A 20,482-nucleotide genomic window follows, 5' to 3' on the forward strand; every position below is an offset into this window, starting at 1 on the left:
AAAGCTCCAGGAATTGAATCCAACACTGTGATGGTGTATGTTTAGCACATTCATTCTAAAAGATATATAGTCCTTAGTTTATTACAAGGCCTGTTAATGTAAGAGTGAAACTTAAGTATGAAATCTAAACGTGCTGCAAAGACAGACAGCTCATATCTCTCAAACGTGCTGTGGGGGTTCAGATGGATGCTGCCCTGAGAGACATGGGCTGGGTTTCTTGGCTCATTTATCTATATTAGATAAGCCACATGGTAACAGGGTTTTACTGGTTAGTTGGAATATTAGTAGGAGCAGTCCCTGACTAGCTTAGTATTTTACAGCCACCATCATGTCCATGGTCCAGTGCTAGTCAGTTCTGGATCATCTTTAGCAAACACTTCTAACATAAGGCCTAGTGGGCATGATTTCATTTAGAACAGAAAATGCAAGTGATTGATTTTGATGGGCACAACGAAGACTCTAACAATGATGAAGCTAAAGCAGTAAGGCTCCCAACGGGAGTAATGTTTACTTAGTTTCACTTTAATTAATTGATCTGTATGTATTTCTTTGGGGCTTTTTGTTTAGAGGGAATATTGAAATGGAAACTGAAAATTAAGCAGTAAAAATCTAAACAACTCTTGAGCAGTTAGGAGCCACTTGCTTTGTATCTGTTCTGTGCTGCATTTTTAAATACATTGTTAGTATTTGAGACGGTAAGATTTAGATCAGTGGAAATGAAAAGCATTGTAGAGTTTGAAATGAACAAGAAGAGAGGCTGGGAGGCATTCATAGTGGCACAGTGTGTACTTCCTGCATAAAAAGCCTCGTTTCTGACAACTGTTGCAATGTTTAATTTTAGAATACTTATCCTCAACTGTACAGTCTTTTCAAATAAAATGATAGCGACCCAAGGATGGCACGCGTGTGAGCACTCTCCAGCTGTCACGCTGCCATGCTCTCCCTGCCTGAGTGACTCACTGGATGTGCTCTCTTCACTCAGGTTATCTCCCAGCTCAGGATCCTGGGAAGATCTGTCACAGCTGGCTGCAAATTTGACAGAGAAATCTGGTCTAATGAACTTTCCCCCATCCTCAATCTCTGGAAGAAACTCAACCAGGTTAGTCATGGAAGGATTGAAATTTTTTACCTCTTTTCCCTGTGCCCTTTCTCCAGCCCCTGGAGCTGTGCTGTGCTGCCTGACTTGTGTCCACTGCAGCCATCTTATCCGAAGTTTACTGGTGCTAGGACAGTGAATCACACTGGCCTGTTGCCTGTACATTAAAGTGTTATTAGCTTCTGGCTATTAGATCTTTTCATTAATAGATTAACCTGTTTATGTTCAAAGTTCATTTATGTTCCCTTTTGTGGACCGTGGTTCTGGCATCACTTTAGTCTGTAAAGTCCTTACTGTGTTCTTATGGCCTACCTTACTTGGTAGGTTTTTCATGTCGAGATCACACTATATCACCGCAAAGCCAACTAGGGAAGGAACTAGAAGCCAGCATGGCAGTGATTGTGAGTGCAGACAGCAGCAGTGCCGTTGTCGGGCAGAGAGGTCTGTGCTGCTTAGCACTGGTGTGAACCCCTGTGCCCCAGAGGTGACTTCTAATGATGATGACCGATCTGCTTTATCAGTTCTTTAGGTTGGTATTTTAAAACATGTATCAACATTTGCAGTTAAGTGAAATTAGAAACAAGACAATGAAGAGTTTCCTAAAACTATCCTATATCAAACCAAGAAACCACAATTCCCATACCTGTTTGTCTTATGAAGGCAACCATAAAACCAGAGTAACTATGTATAGTCAGGAAAAGACAAAAATACATTCACTGATTAAATTCAAGGAGGAAAATGTCCTTGTCCAGGGAACTGAATTAGCAAAGCTGTGTAGATTTATACCACAACCCTCCCTTCACTGTGAACAACGTTTATTACCTTTCCCTTCAAAAATAAATTATATAATTTTTAAAATAACATTTCATATTTGAACATCTTTATTTAAACTATTTTCAGATTGGGTAGAAGGGAATTTAAAAAGAAATGGGGTCACAAGCTTTATGCTGATACTTGTCCCTCCTATGGATCATAGCTTTAATAACCAGCTCTCTCTTGAACAAGTAAGTGAAAGCAATGCATCCTTATTGGCTAACAATGGGGCTGGAGCTCAGTGGACAGTGACTGTCCAGCATGGCAAGGCCCTGGGCTCTGTTCAGGTTCCTCCAAACCAACAAACATGTTTAGTCTGTATGAAATCTAACCATGGGACAAGGTAGCTGTCACCTCAGGGCCACATGGAAGTAGATTCTGGTGAAATGCCATAGTTTTGGTCTCACTTTTAGGACTTTTGGTCTCACTCGTTTTTGTTTTTAATGAACAAAGGAATTATTTTTCATTATTAGGACAGAATCAAATCAATACCTTACCAGCTGGGGTGTACATTCCTGGGTCTAGACAGTCTGAGAGAGCAGAACCAGAATCAGAGAGGCAGGTTAGGCATGGTGGTGTGGGTCAAAGGTGACACCAGCAAATAGAGGAAGGGAGGGGGAGGACCCTGACGAAGTCTGTTTACAAATGAAACTCTAATGTGGGAATGCGGATGGCCCCCAGGGTGGAAAAGAATGCTTTTCTACCTTTTCTGCTGTAGCAATGGTTTTCATGTACTTTTAGTTTAACATAGTGTATTACAAAGCCATACTAACCATGTAGCTAAGGCAGAAAGCAGGTGTTTTCTCACTGACTTTCAATGTAATATGGTATTGGAGCATGGGACATAGAAGGACATTGTTGACTTTGTATATGTCTAGATTGGTTCTGCCCATTTTACCTTATTTCCTCTTGCCTATTTGCCTGCTTGGTGAAATGGAGGAAGTCATAAACCGCTCTAACACCTAGACTAATTAATGATTATGAAGCCTACAGCGTGAGGATGACATTGGTGTCTGTGTTATGGACCCATTGGTCATTCCTTGCTAATTAAATAATGTAGAAAAGTAGCATTTTTTTTAGTATTTATTTTGTAGATGTAATTAACAAAGGAGCTTATCTTAAAAACGAAATGGACATGGGTCTATAGAGAAATGCATCTAGATTGGCATGGCCAGTCATTTCAAAATGCACATTTCACTGCACATTAAGGAAGTTTTCAGTCCATATGAATGAAATTATTTTAGGAGAGCTTCTTCTGGGAGTAATGATGACCGCGACTTTTCAATGAATAGCTAATAGTGAGGTCTGACTACCGTCAAGAAATGAGTTTAGCAGAGTTAATAGTAGTACTTAGGCCATTAGTTAGTACGGCTAGTACTCTTAACTACCTCAGGTTGAACTCTTTAAAAGATTTTTATTAATTTTTTAAGAACTTTATACACTGAATTTTGAGCATATTGACCACCTCACAGTTCCTCCAGATGTAACCCCTCTTCCATACCCACCCAGCTTTGTGTCATTTTTTAAAACCCTATAGTCTGGTTTGTTTGCACATATATGCACATATATGCTGTGGTGTGTGGCCGTCACTAGAGAATGGTCTGCCTTCAGGGGCCATTAGCTAACAGTAGCTCCTGAGCTTAGACAAGGACTTTGTGTCCATGTCTCCTGCCCTCCATGCTGGGTGGCTTAACAGTAGTAGCTCCTGAGCTAGGGCAACGCTTCCTGTCTATGCCCCCTCAGGTCATGCTGGGATGTCTGCTCCCGACCTCGGGCGGGGCTTCTTGTCCATGCCCCCTGCCCTACTTCCCTTGCACCTCAGTGCTGTCTGACTTGAGCTTGTGCAGGTCTTGTGCCTATTTTCCCAACTGCTGTGAGTTCTTGTGTGGCGGTTTTAAACAGAGGAATAAAAGCCAAATAAATACATTCCAGGCACTGCTGTAATGCAAAAATGAACCATGTGGGTCTCTTACTGTTTTCACCACCTTTTGAAAGCTTCAGCACTGGAATGAAAAGAATGGATGTGGTGGCGTTTGGCTGAGAGGGAGCAGCCTCTCACGTGAAAGCACTTCCCATAGATCTTTGCTTCCAAGAAGATCCTCACTCCCTCATCACATACAACGAATGACAAAAGGTCTAGCTGCACCGCCATTTGTAGCATTGTTACCATTCTTTTGTATTGGAGCTTGCTAGTCGGATTGTCAACCATTTGTGGGTGATTGGACTTTTTCCTCTTGTGTGCTCTACCTCTGCTCCTCATCTCCACTGGCATGTGTATTGCAATTTATTTTATTTTATTCTATCTGTTTGATACTCAAAAGCTATGTTTCCATGTGCGTCTGATCTCACATCCAATTAACCAAACACTGTGAGACACCAGGCATCCTGCTAACTAGCTGCTTAATAACTGCTTTTTTAAAGCTCCACAATCCATTTAAAGTCTTATAAAAATAAAGTTGTAGTGCTAAAACTTCCCCCTGAGCGCTGGAGAGATGGCTCAACTGTTAAAACGCTGGCTGCTAGTACAGAGAACCTGGACTTGGTTCTCAACACTGACATGGTGGCTTAGAGTTAACTGTTCTTAACTTTAGGTCCAGGAGTTTTTTTTTTTTAAACATTTAGTTTTATCCTAGGTACCCTGGCTATCTAGTCAGGGTCTTGATTACTCAAGTTAAGTCAAGTTATTCCCACAAACTTTGAATGATAACCAAGCTATGATTTGTAGAACCACAGATTTTAGGTTTAAAGTAAGGGAATAGAGGGATAGATATATCTCCCTAAGAAAGGTAAATAGAATAGATAGTTATGGATGGTTAGGGGGGCTGGGATGGGGGACAAGGCCAGGAATATGGGGAGAGACAGCTAAAACTAAGGAACCATTTGAAGGGTGGTGTGGAAACCTAATACAGTAGAAGCTTCCTAAATGTATACATATATGAAGGTAGGTGATTAAAATGAAATCGCCAAATAATGAGGGATGTTTCTTGTCACCACATGAATATCCAGTACCTATATTGGGTTACATCTATCTTAACTTGTTAGCCAAAAAGGTCCCAGGGGAACCCCCAAGCAACTCAGGCTATTGCCAAGACTATAGGATTGGGTTACTCCACAAAAACTTATATTTAAGAGAGCACCTACATAATTTATTGAACATGAAGAATTCAGACTGGTGCCTACATAGAGTCTAAACCCTTATGTTCCAGCATCTTAGGTACTGGAAGAAATTCTGTATGCTCCTAAAGGAGAATTGTATACACTAACCCAGCCATAAACCCTTTGATTTACAATGGTGTCCTTTCTGCAAAATATGAAACCATGTTTTAAACTAGGCAGGTTAACTATGCCTCTTGAATCCACAGGAATTCACTTGTTAAACAGTGAGAATCATTTGTGTAGTAGGAGCTACCCCAGTTTTCATTGTGCCTCATTATTCACTTCAGAATGCTATTTTACTTCAGAAGTGATATTTTACTTCATGACTGAGGAACTCGTCAGAATGGATTGAGGTCTGTTGTATGGTAGAAGTGGTATTGAGGGCTAGTGACTATGACAGAGAAGACAATCAGCTTGGACACACAGCCAAGTCCCTTTCATGCTCTTTATTCACAGTTAAGTGACTAAGTGACTGTCCAGAGGAGGTTCTGTGTTGCTGTGTGACAGTGTCAGCAGATGGCATCTGAGGGAGAAGGACCAGTCTGCCATCTTTGTTGCTAAGGCCAACCTTAAAGGGGTCTAATATACTGCAGTGGTTCCATGTTATTCTTGTGCAAGAGGAATTCATCGAATTAAGGAGATGGAGAGCTGATAGAAAGTGGTTTATGTTTTTAGAGCAAAATCGATACATTGTAAAGAATAGATTCAATTAAGAAGCTTAGTCAGGGCATGGAACTGAATTAAGTTATGCTGTGGAAACAAACACTGGGCCTTTGTCAGTGCTTGGCTGTGCAGGTGTCGAGCTCATACCATAGATACTCAGTATAATTTTCTTCACAGGCTACTGGCATCTAATAAAGATTGGATTGTAAGCTCAAACTTATTTTGAACATTATTTATCTTTACAACTTTGTGAAACTTTAAGTTGGCATGCATGCCTGTTTGTGAATATAGCTTTTTAAAAGGAAAATATATAATATACAAATATATAGTTATGTAAAAGGAACAGCAGGCAGACCTGCTTTTCATCCTACCTGGCTCCGGCATGGTTAGCTTTATACCCAAAGTAACAACACACAAACTGTATGCATTTAAACACTGCCTGGTCCATTAGCTCTAGCCTCTTACTGGCTAATTCTCACATCTTGCTTAACCCATTTCTATTAATGTGTATAGCACCACGAGGTGGTAGCTTACCAGGAAAGATTCTAGCCTACATCCGTCTTGGGTTGAAGAATCATCGTGTCTGCCTCACTGCTTTCTTCCTCCCAGAATTCTGTTCTGTCTACTCCACCCACCTAAGGGCTGGTCTATCAAAAGACCAAGGCAGTTTCTTTATTAAGCAATGAAATTAGCACATAGACAGATTACCTTCCTACATCATATTTATATATATATTAACACTACATTTTATTAACTCTTACTTATATATTATTCTGCCAGCTTTTGCATTATCAGATGCACAGCTTACCTTACTTTTAAAATCTTCTCTAATATTTCCATAAAGAAAATTGCTAATAGTAAACTTGTAAAACAGTGATTTTTTTTTTAAAAAAAATGCTGACAAACACAGCACAGGAGACTGTGTCCTCATCTGGCACTCTGTGTGTGTGCATCAGAAGGTCGGATATTGTTTTCAGTGTTTATTATCGAGAACTTCGCCCTAGTAACTTTAGTACCTGGCTGGCAATTTAGTACTTGGCAACAATTATTGAGACTTACTGACTTCCTGGCCAGTTTACATCTATTTCTATAGTTCCGGCGCTATCATTAATTCTCATTTAAATTACTTAAGCGACACAAGGTATACATGAAACATCTTCTGTTGACTCTTAGAGTCTATTGGAAGAAAAACACATGATGAGCTTTTTTTTTCTGAACATGAGTTAATCCAGAGATGATATTTTGTCTATTCTGACAAATGGATTTGTGTATTCAAGTAAAATTTTGACTCAGTAGCTTAACTTCAGAAGAATGAATTGTGTTAGACTAACAATCCGCAGTGCTAAAATAATTAAAAGAAACAGTGCTTTCTTAAATTCTTGGACTTTAAATTTTCTTTTAAATTGATCATTTCTTTGTTTCTGAGACTTGTCTAGTTTCTTTTAGATTATAGTAAACCATAGACTATGATGACAGAGAACATACTAGGGTCTGTCCTTGGCTGGACAGAAGCCTCCACTATTGTCCTAGTAGTGTCCAGTGTGCTTGGCACAACTTCTCGAGCTCAGCCAGCATTGCTGTGGTTCCAGCAAGTCCTTCAGGAGTAGATCTCAGTGGGACTCTATCCACTCCCTACCTCAGAGAACTAAATGATTCCAGTGGCTTGCTTTCTGTTTGTAGGGTTCTATTCAGCAAAGCAGAAAATAGAGCAGGCATTTTAACTACATGGTTAAATGTGGTGGTTTGAAAGAAAACAACTTACATAGATTTGAGATTTGAGGTTTCAAAAAGACTTGGGCCATTCTCATTCTCTCTGTCTCTCTGTCTCTNCTCTCTCTCTCTCTCTCTCTCTCTCTCTCTCTCTCTCTCTCTCTCTCTCCCTCCCTCCCTCCCTCCCTCCCTCTCTCTCTGTCTCTCTCTCTCTCACATTGTGTCTCAGGATACAAGCTCTCAGATACTGCCCCAGCACCATGCTTGCCTGCCTGCTGTCTTGTTCCCCACCATGATGGTCATAGACTCTAAACCTCTGAAACTGTAATTTCCAAATAACATCTTTCTTCTCTTAAGTTGCCTAGGTACTGGTATCTCTTATCACAGCAATAGAAACATAACTAAGACAAGACATTGAATATAAGCAATTTGTCATAATTTGTCAAACAGCCAAAAAAGTAACAGTAGGAGTTCAAACACTGCAGGAAATACCACCCCCACTCCACTCCCTACCTGAGCTAGTGGAAGAGGGAGTGTCTGGGGGAATTGGGACATAGACTTGGAGGAAAACTATAGAGTTGGTCAGACCCTGCCCCCTCAGGAGAGGCTATAGTCTAAGGTGATGGTTGTCTTATCAGATGCTCAAGGTCCCAGGTAAGCTCTGACTGGATCCTGCTGCTGTACATCTGTGTAGGGCAGATGCTAGGAGCCAGCAAACACTCAGAAGAGTAGGTTCCCTTGGTGAGAAGTACCATGCTGTGTGATGTTAGTATAAGGGAGACTCTTTTATGCATTATTTGTGCATACCTTATACATTTAAAAATGTGAGAGAGGGGAATCTCCTAACAAACACGATGTGTATCGATTGCCAGCTCAGCTGCTGGGCTCTCAGGAAACCCCCACTCCGGCCCACACGTTTGCCTTCTGTTTGCATTCTTCAGCAGTTGCAACTTAAATTATTAATTACCACATACTTATGTAGTCCAAGTACTCCTTACTTAAGTAATATAGCTTGATTTTCAACTAAATTAGAGGGAGCGAGCATGAAATGCTTTTGGTTTTGAATAATTATGTCTTCAGTAATTTGGTAAAAGCCAGTACACTGGCGTGAAAGGAATAGTTGCTGCAGGTGTAAAGGGCTAGCTTTGCAAGTGTGTTTTTCCCCAAGTCTGGACACAGTGGAATGGGACAGCAGACAGCCAATCACCCTGTGAGGCGGTACCTTGAGTTAGAGGATCCCCTTCTTCTGTGCCTTCCTCATGCACTGACCTTGTTCTTCAGTGACTGTTGTTTTGCTGGTGTTTCCACCCCATGTACCCCTAAACATCAGCAACAGTCCAGAAATCCCTATTTGCAGACTCATCCGTAAAATGGACTTTTCAGAAGTAGGAACTCACAAGCAGTTTTTGACCTTATACATACTTTGGTGTGTCATTGATGTTACTCTAATTGTGACATGACCTTGTTCTTTTAGAATTCAAACCTAATCCACCAGAAAGTGTCACCTCCCAATGACCAACAAGGATCTCCAATATTATCGTTCATCATTCTTGAGCAGTTCAATGCCATCCGCTTGGTACAGAGTGTCCATCAGTCTCTTGCTGCCCTCAGCAAAGTCATCAGAGGGACTACTTTACTGAGTTCAGAAGTGCAAAAACTGGCAAGTGCCTTATTAAACCAAAAGGTAAGACAATCCAAAGTCTCTCAATTGTTATTCTGTTACCTGTGTGACTTTCCTTTCATGAAATATATCTACCAGGAATCCTATAGTTAATAGTAGCAAAAAACTGAAAGTTGACATGGAAGAAGCTATGTAGATAGAATACACTGGGTTGGAAAACTAGCAATGAGGCTAGTGGAAACATTAAATCTGCTTGATGCAAGTGTACATCAGCCTGTGACCCCTTCTGCGACCATCTTTTCATTGTGTATGTAATGGAATCCATTTCTATTTCACTTTGGGACAAGTCTATATATATTGGTAACCTACCACACCAAATCTTAAACCTTGTAAGTTCTAAACTGTTTCCTAGCAACTTAAGCAAAATCCTAAGATCTGCTTTGTTCCAAATCAGTTGGGTTGTGAGCGTGCCTGTGTCCAAGTTCTTTGCAGGCAGATAGTGCTTCTCACAGAGACTAAAACTTCAGCCAAATGCCTGTGGAGGAGCTGAAGATGAACAAGTGATGAGGTCAGAGGAAGGATGACTCTAGTGAACATCAGGATATGTTCACCAGAAGAAGAGGAATCGCTGCTCCTCTTCCTAAATAACTGGAGCATTTTAGAAAATAATAAAATCCATGTAGTTGGCATAAGTTTTACAGAAACTATATATATATATATATACATATACTTTATACAGGATATACAGAGAGGAGGGAGAGGTGTCTTCAGTGGGCTGCCAAGTCTATGGAGGGTCTGAAGTGCTTCTCATATATGGATGTCCATGTCTTTCCCTAGACTTGGGAAAGACATATCCTGCTATAATATCTTTAGATAGGTTTTTCTGTTCATTTGGTTTTTATCTCTTGTACTCTTAGAGTTCCCAAGAATTGTTGAAATAATTGATGTTTATTTCTGTCTAATGTAATAGTGTCTCAACCTTGTCTTCTGTTCCTGACATTCTTTCCGGGAAGCTGGCTAGATCTTGTCTCAGTAATTCTTTCCACAGAAAATTTATTGAGATTTTCACTTCTAAGATATCTATTCCTTTTATTTTTCTTCAAAATCTCAATCTTTTTTTTCTAAATATCTCATTTAAGTTCCTAGCTTTCTAGACCAAATCTCAAATGGACTTCCTTCCCCCTCTCTCTGTGTGAACCCTCTTTGAGGTCACCACACATTTTTAAAATTAAGCCTTTACATTCCCAGTCTGGTGCCATTTGAGTCCTTTCCCTTTCTTTGGACCCAGGTATCGAGGAGCTGTGTGAGGCTTGGGAGGCTCCATCTTGGATTACACATGTGTGTATGTATATGGGCATTGTTTCTGTGTTGAGGAGCTGTGTGAGGCTTGGGAGGCTCCATCTTGGCTTACACATGTGTGTATGTATATGGGCATTGTTTCTGAGTTGCTTCTCTGCTGTGTTTGGTTTGTCTTTCTGTCTTATGTGAGGATCTTATCAGTAGGCAGCCTTCTCTGGCACTTGGAAGAGTGAAAACACACTGCAGAAATAGTAAGAATTCAAAAACAGACCATATATTTAAGCACACCGAGGAAAGCCACTATCAATTCTAACCTTAGTGAGGGTAGAGGAGAGCAGGATGCTTAGAGAATAAGGAAGAGTAGGCGTTACAGAGAAAGGGGTGGACAGAGGAAGAAAACAAATGTGGGAATATAAAGTCGTAAGAGTTACTAGAGAAAGATAATCCAGTAAATAAACAGAGATGGAGGAAGTACAGTCAGGAAAAGCAGAGGGCAGAGGAGTGCACATCACAGAAGAAAGGGGTAGAAACGCTTCACTGATCTGTGCAGCTTTGGGGTGAGAAAGGAGGGTTTCCTTCATTTTCTCTCTGAACCCCATCCCGTTAGAGCAGGAAGAGCTGCTTGCAGGCTCATCCCTGGCCTGCTTTGCCTACTAGAATGCATGTTGTGTGCTCTGGGGCTGATCTGTGCATGTTTTCTGGAACCGGGTTTGGCAGTAAGGAAAGGGCCTCCCTGGAAATGTTCCACCTGAGGCTGCTGCTTGTCTGGAGACTACTCTGGCAGTGCTCAGGGCCTAGGAAAGAGGACTTCTCACAAGTCCCTCTGGGGCTCTGAGTATAGAAAGCCCAAACCCTCGAGGAACCCTGCATACCCTGGTCAGGTTGGACTCTGGCCAGCTCACCCCTTCTCAGAGGCGGGGCTGCCGTTCTCATCTGGAAATGCCCTTTGCTTCCCTTTTCTTCCCTTCCCACCAAGTAGACTTACATCCACAAATCTAAGTCCCACCAATTTCCCGAGCCTACAGATTCTCGAAGTAGTCACTTGTTTAACCAGCTGATACCGGAGCCTTTGGGACATTGAGAAGAAACAATTCTTTCTCTTCTGCCCAGCTAAATGGTCTGACTATAAATGTGGTTCTCTGCATGCTCTGCCTAGGACATGCTATGCAGCTTCCGGATTTCTTCTGAAACTACTTTTGAAGTGAGATAGATGTTTGTTGTGCCTGTGCAGGTTGCTGGGACTGTCACTTCTCTTTCATTCTAAGTCTTTTGAGGAACCTCTTGAGATGATTTTGCCTAGTACCATGTTAGACCGCACTGTCTTTCACTACCTAGATTTCACAGGATCTGTGTATTCTCTGCTTTTCCACTATAGGATCTTGGTATATCACCTCTCCCTGTAGCCACACTTCTGATATCTGCTTTCAGATTCCTGGAGATGCATGAGAGTTCTGGATGCTGGTAACCTGCACATGCACATCCAGACATGCGCCACAGTCATATGTGCACAACCTGACTGCTTTTGCTTCTGTTAGTCATTCTGGAGACATATGACATAATCAACAAATAAAATCAGTAACTAAATCATTTTCTGGGATGGAAATCTCTCACTCTTCTTTTGGATAACTTTGAAGATAAAGGACCAAAGGCTGCTAAAGACTTAATTATATGAAATCCTTCCCTTAATAACTATTTTTATAAATGGGACTTAGATGTTTAATTTTTATAATATTTCATTTTCCCTCAGCTCTTAATGTCTGCTGAGTGCTTCTTCATGGGCATTGCAACAATCACAGCAAATGAATACCAGATGGCTAAATTCCTAACTGGGTCATAGGTGTCATATATAATGTTGAGTATTCTGTATTAGACTTTGAAAGGTCTTTTGATAAAGTGGTTCACATAGAAGCATGAAAACTCAAGTTTCCCCTGTGGAAAAGGCAGAAGCAGCGCACACATCTATAACTCCAGGACTGCGCAGGAGTTATATCCAAGGAGTACGATCTAATATTCTAATAATGTGATATAGGACTCGAAGGGCTTTGGTTTATCAGAGATAGCATGCTCTATTTTATTTGTGTCCTTGTTTGGCTTTGGACGGTAGCACTGGTCTTGTGGAATGAGTTTGATGGCTCCCGTTCCTTTGAAAAATTTTCTGTAGTTTAAAGGAAGTTGTTATATGTGTGGCTTGTTTATGTTTAATAGCTCAGGTAGCTCAGGCTGGCCTCCAGCATACTGTGTAGCTGACTTTGTCCTCCAGTTTTGACTCTCAAGTACGGGGATTATATGTGCATAGTATGAAGCCCAGCAGACTTTTGTGGGTTCTTTCTTTTTTCTCTTTTCTATTTTTAGGGGTTGGGATTGAACACAAAGCCTTCTCCATGCTAGCAAGCACTGTCTGTCCTATTGGGGCTGTGTCCCCACAGTGGAAGTCCTCCTTGGAAGTTCTGCATAGCTCAGCAGTGCAGCTGGCCTTTCCTTTACTGAGAGGTGTATTATTATTATTATTATCATTATTACTACTACTACTACTACTACTACTACTACTACTGCTACCAATTCATCCTCGTTTCTGGTTTGTTAATGTTTTCTCTCATCATTTAACTTTGCAAGGTTTTATCACATTAACTTGTGTTTGTGATCGCATGTCTTTATGGAGGTCAGAGGTCAACTGCAGAAGTAGATTCTTTGCTTCCAGTATGCGGGACTCAGGTCCTTGGGCTTTTAGCAAGTTTCACCCACAGAAACATCTCACTAGTCCCAGGTTTAGAGGCCCAAGAATGGAGCCATTTTGTTTGTTGTCACATACTTGTACACATTGACAGTCCTGAATGATTTTCAATTTTTTGTGATATCAGTAGACTCCTTTATCTATCATCTTTGACTTTGTGTCTTTTGTTGCTTAAACTAATAAGACATTTATTAGTTTGCTTTTCAAAATATTGGCTGTTTGTTGATCATTAATATTTTATTTTCTGTTTTACTAATTTCTACTGTGGTAGTTATTATTTAACTTTTCCTCATTTTGGACTTGGTTTATCTTCTCATTCCTTGAGTTACATCTTCAGGTTGTTTATTTAAACTTATGTTTTGAACCCACATCAGTTTCAGTCCTGACTCTGGCACTTATCTCTAAGAATGGTTAGATGCCCCTAAAGTATGTGTTGTCTTCTAAGTTCCCTTTCTATTCTTAGGTTTGCTATTACATGTTTCTAGTTTTCTCTACATTATTGATGATTGATGCAGGCTAGACTGTAGTGTTTTCTCACTTACATGGTCAGAGGGTGAATGGGCATAAAATTATTGTGCTGCTACTATACTTAAAGTAATATAAAATTTGTTGGTATTTTTTAAATATATTGAAACTCCAGAAATTTAGCACAGAAGTGTGTTATATGTCCTTACCGAGTACTTCTCATGTATGTACAGAGTGTGTTATAGTACATATATCCTTACCAAATACTTCTCATGTATGTACAGTGTGTTATAGTACATATGTCCTTACCGAATACTTCTCATGTATGTACAGAGTGTGTTATAGTACATATGTCCTTACCGAATACTTCTCATGTATGTACAGAGTGTGTTATAGTATATATGTCCTTACTGAATACTTCTCAAGTACAGAGTGCGTATTAGTGAAGACTGACGTGGTCAGCTCTTAGAAAGGCAGTTTTTAAAAAGAGCTGCTCTGTTATTCTTGTTGTTGGTTTTAATCTGGGGCACACACTTGAGTTAGCGTCTCCTTATTGTCTACCCAGCACCTCTGTGGGTAGACCAAGACCCATTTTGTCTTTAGCAATTTTAAATTTTTACTTTGATTTTGTACTGTACCAAATATCACTCCAAGAAAATGCTGTTGATTAGTTTCCCAATGAGTAGTGGATGTGAACATTCCTTTAGAGGTTTTACATTTAATGAATTCCATCTTAGCTTCAGACATTGCTAACTGTCGTGAAAGTCTATACACATTGTCGTCCCTGTAAACTGATTTTCCCTCTTTTACGCTGCAGTGTCCTCTCACATGGCAGAGCAAGTGGGAAGGCCCCGAGGACCCCCTCCAGTACCTGCGAGGTCTTGTGGCCCGTGCCCTTGCAATTCAGGTGAGAATGGATTCTCGCATAGCTGAACGTGTGGCTCCGACTACCATGTGTACACTTGCCGATGAAATAACCTTAGTAGGGACAGAGACAGGATTTTATATAAAACATCCACTCATTTTTATGTCAGATTTAAATTTTTAAATTTTAAAGCAGTGATTTAATTAATACACTTTCTGTGTGGTTATTTCAGTAGTCTGGGTGGCCGGGAAACGAACAAGCGGCCTCCTACAACAGCCTACAGTCTCATTTTAATATGTAAAAGAGTTGCAGACAATATCTACAAATTTGACAAAATTACACATTTGTAGTATGTCCAGCCTGTATAAAAATGATACTTGGTTGTGTTATAGCTGACCTAACTAATGTTAATGAGGAAACAGCTTTATTATTCAATTCTATATATAAAATTCATAAAGAAGCAGAACTTTGATAAAATACTACGTTTTAATGCCATTTTCTCCTTTCTACCTTTTGTCCGTTGTTTGTGGCATCTCATCTCCTATCTCGTGAGCTTTTGTCATAGAGTAAATGCTTCTAAACTATCTTATGACCAGCGCTCAATACTGCAGTGCAGTTGACGGTTGGATCTGGTAGTGGAGCCTAAAAATGTGGCAGACAAAAGTCTCCTGCAATCACCAACTTTATTCGAGGGTTAAGAGGAGTCACATGAGTAAAGTGTACAATCACCAGGGCAAGCCACATATCGCAAAAACAAGCAAACAAAAACCTTTTTCATAGAGGAATTAAAAACAAATAATAGCAGTTGTAATAAATAATCTGAAGTGAAGTCACTCCTGCCTGCTACACCTGGAAGGGCAGGGCAGCACATCCCAAGAACAGTGTGTTCTTGTCTAAATAAATGTCACTAGACTCTTGTCTTCTTGAAGTTTTCTCACAGGCACTCAGAATTCTCTTTACAGGACTCCAATCTTGGGCCATGTTCTGACACTGCAGTATTTAAAAAGTTCCCATACTCACTGGGAAAGCCATTTCTTTTACGGTGTAGTAAGAAACTATGCTTGCCTGTCTCCAGGATTCATTGTGGCCTAAGCCAGGAGTTGCCCTGCCTACTATTCTGAGGTTAGGTGCTTGTGTGATGTTTAAGAAATTGCCTGGCCCATTTGTCAGGCTATCCTGTTGGCTGCTCACTTCACCTATCTCTGTAACTATATTTATTGCATATCATTTAAGGAATTACAGACATGAAGGTTAATAATTTTAGATGAAACTAGAGGTATTGGGTCTTATCTGAAACTCACCCGTCAGTGGCTGTCACCATGACATGAGTGAAGGAGAGTCATTGACCAAGAAGATGTTCCGTGTGATTCTGGTCACTACAGTTTTGTTTTGACCCCAGTTTGTCTGTATACATTTCTTATTAAAAACACTGGTGCCTAATTCTTTAGCTGCATGCTCATAAATCAGTATGAGTATAGTTTAGATGTCAAGAGAAAACAATTCTTCCGTTCCTGTGAGGTTCTCTAACCAGTTACCACAATGAAAAGAGGCCTCATTAGATGTCCTAGCTTTCAAACAGCATCTTAATTAATCTAGCTTTAACTAACACATTTTTATTTTTTTTTTTACCATGGACTAATAACATTTTTACCAAAGAAACTTTCCTTCCTTGACTAATTATCTTCATCTAAACTTTAATGAAGTAAAAATCTGATTATCAGCTGTTCTCTAATTCTTAATTAGTTTGAGCATATATAAATTCACTTCTGGCAACAACTCTTTAGGGTGTTAGGATTCAAAATTGATTTTAAAGAATTAATAGTATAATTGTAAATTTATATTAAATGATTCATTTAAAAGAGTAACTTCTTAGATATTTAGCTAATAATAAAAGACAAATTAGATAAATTAAACACAGCATTATTATAAAGCATAGTATCTAGAGGGAGATTTGCAATTGTTTATAAGAATCTCTTTAAATCTTTTGTTAAAATATCAACACATGTCCAATACAAGGATATAGAGGTATCTTTGTCATAGGACTTAGTACTGGTCAAGTACATTGGGACAACTATGCATACATGGAGACCGAAGTGTCTGATTGTTATAATAATAATCATCATTATCGTTATCTCATCCTGGCTGAGCTAGGAAGGCATGAAGTGGACTGTTCTAGAACACGGAGCTCATTGCTTTCTGCTAATGTAGCACTAATGGTCTTCTTCGACTATTTATAAATCATGTAAAACAAGTTACCAAGTAAGTGGCCATCTTTGATGGGTTAATGGCTGACATTCCTATGTCCCACCTCTGTGCACCAGCTGAAGTGGTAGACTGCTTCAGAGAGCGACAGGAAGCCACTTGTTAGCATCAGGACCTGCTGGAAATCTTAGCAGAAACCAGTTATGTCTTGGTTTTAACAGCTGCTGTGTAATCTTTGACCTTATTGTACCTTAACGCAAGGTTCTACCTTGCAGCATGGTGGTATGCACAGTTGGTTAATGTTAGCCTGCACTTGCTGTTGCTCAGAATTGCTGTTGTATTTGTTGTAAGTGGCAGCTTCTAAATACTTATCCAGTACTATGTTGATACGTGTGATTCCAGGTGGAACCGACCTGAGGTAGCAGGTATGACGAGACTCCATTACAACTTGTTGACAGACTCATTTCTTCTCAGCCATTGGCCTGTGTGTTGCTGAGAAGGGAGGATGCTCAGGACTCAGGGTTTGCAACTCTGTATCCGTGTACACTGAGCATGCTTCACTGCTTGCTGGTGAGGGCCCAGCCCCACCTGCTGTACATAACCGGAAATATCCCATTTTCAGTTTCATTGTGAACAGGTGTTTACAATAAAGAGCTTGCACCTGGAGGCTTACTTATGATGGTTAGAGATAGCAGTTACTCTATCAGGCTTTTGCAAGACAGCATGAGAGTCTCAAATTTTTTCTAGACACTATTTCAGAGCAATTGGAAAATGACTATATAACATTCTCGTTGAAAATGGCTTATGTTTAACTATATGTTTATATATTTGTTTCCCCTTCTTCCTCTAGAATTGGGTTGATAAAGCTGAAAAGCAAGTTCTTCTCTCTGATACCCTTGACCTGTCTGAACTTTTCCATCCAGACACATTCCTTAACGCACTTCGCCAGGAAACCGCGAGGTAGTCAGAGTGAATACCTTAATTTTCCCTGGGGGTAGTTACGTTTTACCTATTCACCTCTAGTGTCCTGATTGTCAAGAATAAATTTATTCTTGAAACCTATGTAAGTTTTTTTATTACTTCTCCTCATAGCCTATCTTTAATAACAGTCAGATTTTAATTTCAATATCATTGCTTTATTAGAATTGGAAATTTTTAAAATTCCTAACTTTGGTCATTTTTTTAATCCAGACTTGCACTGTCCATAATAGTAGCCAATGGTCTATTTAAGCATAAACTATTGAGTAAGGGGTTTACTTTCTTGGGCATATTAGCCAAACTCACAGTGTTCGCTAACCACAAGTGGCTGGTGGTTACCTCCTTTGACTGCATGAAAACATGATTTTGCAGGATCCTTCAGGAGGCTGCTCTGGCTAGCTTTCATAGTGAACAGAGCTGATGGTTAAGGTCAAGTTTGTCTTGGTGCCAGTGTCAGCTCACGGTGTGTATTTAGAGCTTGTTAGTAATAAGATAGAGTGTAAAGAAGATTGCTAGAATATTCTGAGGAAGATGTAGAAGTTTAGTTACTGGTATTTATTTTTACTCAGGATATTTAGTTCACTCAATAAAAACTTAATATCTTTTATGTGTTAAGAGTTGAGAGGGCCGCATGCCTTTAATCCCAGCACTCGGGAGGCAGAGGCAGGCAGATCTCTGTGAGTTCGAGGCCAGCCTGGTCTAGAAGAGCTAGTTCCAGGACAGGAACCAAAAAGCTACAGAGAAACCCTGTNAAAAAAAAAAAAAAAAAAAAGTTGAGGACCATGATCAAAATGGAGAATGTAAAAAAAGGTCAAAGGTCCTCCACCTAAAAACTTGTAATCTCAAAAGAATATTGGCACTTAAGCAATTAATGTTAAAATTGTAGGTATTATACTTAATTTTGTGGCTCTTTTTTTGGTATTTGGTTATAAAAAAGTCATTGAAAATAGCTATATTGTTACTTTATTTCCTAAGAACACTGTGGTGTGTTTGGGGTTTGGTGCTAGGAATTGAACACCCTGCCACAGCCCCACCCTCCAGCCTTATGCTTGCTATGCACATGATCCATTGCTAGCCCTGTACCTGTGAGTCAGGGCTCATGACATTTGATTCTGCTCTGCTTTTACAGGGCGATGGGCTGCTCTGTGGATAGCCTTAAATTTGTAGCATCCTGGAAAGGCCGACTTCAAGAAGCAAAGCTGCAGATTAAGGTACTGATTTGGGATGTTTAACTTTCAAATGCATCACTGAGCTGAAATGAGCACCTATGCTTATGATGTAAGATGGGCAGAGTTCAGCCATAGATTACAGTCTAATTGTGTAAGATTTAACATGAAAGACCTTATAATAAGGTGTATGTGATGTAATATAGAACTTTAATTATGCTATATTTTTAAAAAGAAAACTCCAGTTTGTGCTATTTAACAGTGTACTTCTCAGTCATAACCACACAGAGGCAATGAGAAAACTCGAGTGAGCAGATAGCGCCAGCTAGGTCAGCTCTATGTGAAGCAGCTCCCGTTGGCTATGCCCTAAAGCACTGCAGTCCTCTGTGCAGCATCTCATGCTCCTGTAGCTGAGACTTTCTTTACCATGTGGTCTCTGTATAGCGTTCCTAGAGAGAAAACCAATGACAGATGAAAGCAGGTAACAAGCTGAGCCTAAGGTCATGTGTTAGAGAAGAAATCTATTCATAATGGAAACAGCTTTAGGACCGCTGTTTATTAAGCTGTGGCAGCTGAGACAGTAGGTTGTTGCTATAAGGAAAGGCAGACGGATGGAATATAGTGAAATAATATCCCATACCCGAAACAGACCTGTTCCTGAAGAGAAACAGTACACAACATTGTCTCCTACAAACTTCATCCCAAGAACTGCTTAATCAAGTAGGAGAATATTAAAAATATATTTTTAAAGTAACTTTATGATTTGGCGTTAGACTGCATCCTTGGCCACAGATTTGATATGATGATAAAATTAATAAGTTGATTCTGGAAGCATAAAAGGTGATGTCTAGAAATAAAATTACAGGAAAATATATTTAGGATTTCCAAAGAAAAATGAAAGCTTTAAAGGAACAGTTAGAAAGGACTTGAAACTCATCAGTGGAAGTAGACAAAAGAGCAGACTAGAAACCCCTTAAAATCAATGCTTAAATAGTTTGTGCAGTAGTACGTACAGCACATTGCCTTTCTGTATGCAGGTGGGAAATAAAATAAGTAAATTATACAATTGCTAATTGCATCCATAAACAGTAAAACTGCTCCCTAAGTGTGTACAGACATTGTAAGTCACACTTCAATAGCTTCTCTTGTTTCCCGCATACATGAATGAGATAATAGAATGGACTCAGTCATCTAGAAAGCACTGTAGAGTCCTCTGATCAGAATGACCCGTGCAAGTTCTGCTCACTCTGTCTCACGCCAGTGCCGTGTTATAATTTACATTCCCAGATGAGTGACGTTGGCTAAAACTGGCTGAACATTTCCTGAGTACCATGCAGTTTCACACATTAATGCCAGGTTGGCACCCAAGGGTCTGTCATCATTCCTACCTTCCTTTGGTAGCATATTTGTGTAACCATTTTTCAGGCAAAACCAACCCAGATTTAATACTGCCTCTTCTTGTGTTTTTCCCGGGGTGGTAGAAATTCTGCTTTGATACTTCAGGATTGAGTCTCTGTCCTACAGAGGCTGTCTCATTGTTCCAGTAAGGTGTGACTGGAAGTTGGGCCATTTGTCTGGAGAACTGTCATGTGACCCATAGCAGTTCCTCAGCCATAGGGTAATGTTTGGGTCTAAGTGTTGAATTCTGGATGCAGCTGGTCCAAGGGGAGATTTTATTGGTAACCCTCTACTCCCTGGTATCCAAGGGGAGATTTTA

General features: G+C 40.0%; 1 protein-coding gene across 1 annotated transcript in view; it reads left to right on the top strand.

Annotated features, from left to right (window-relative positions):
- The window catches only part of Dync2h1 (dynein cytoplasmic 2 heavy chain 1), a 226,796-nt gene that overhangs the window by 185,574 nt on the left and 20,740 nt on the right, over positions 1 to 20,482 (top strand). The window contains exons 83-87 of the mRNA XM_050130242.1: positions 983 to 1,099; positions 8,913 to 9,122; positions 14,372 to 14,461; positions 17,472 to 17,581; positions 18,729 to 18,810. Of these exons, the coding sequence (XP_049986199.1) occupies positions 983 to 1,099; positions 8,913 to 9,122; positions 14,372 to 14,461; positions 17,472 to 17,581; positions 18,729 to 18,810 (609 nt within the window). The remainder of the gene's footprint in view (positions 1 to 982; positions 1,100 to 8,912; positions 9,123 to 14,371; positions 14,462 to 17,471; positions 17,582 to 18,728; positions 18,811 to 20,482) is intronic.

Source organism: Alexandromys fortis, unplaced genomic scaffold (genome assembly GCF_014885135.2).
Source record: "Alexandromys fortis isolate MF-2015 unplaced genomic scaffold, M_Fortis_MF-2015_v1.1 scaffold_311, whole genome shotgun sequence".
In the NCBI taxonomy this organism is placed as follows: domain Eukaryota; kingdom Metazoa; phylum Chordata; class Mammalia; order Rodentia; family Cricetidae; genus Alexandromys; species Alexandromys fortis.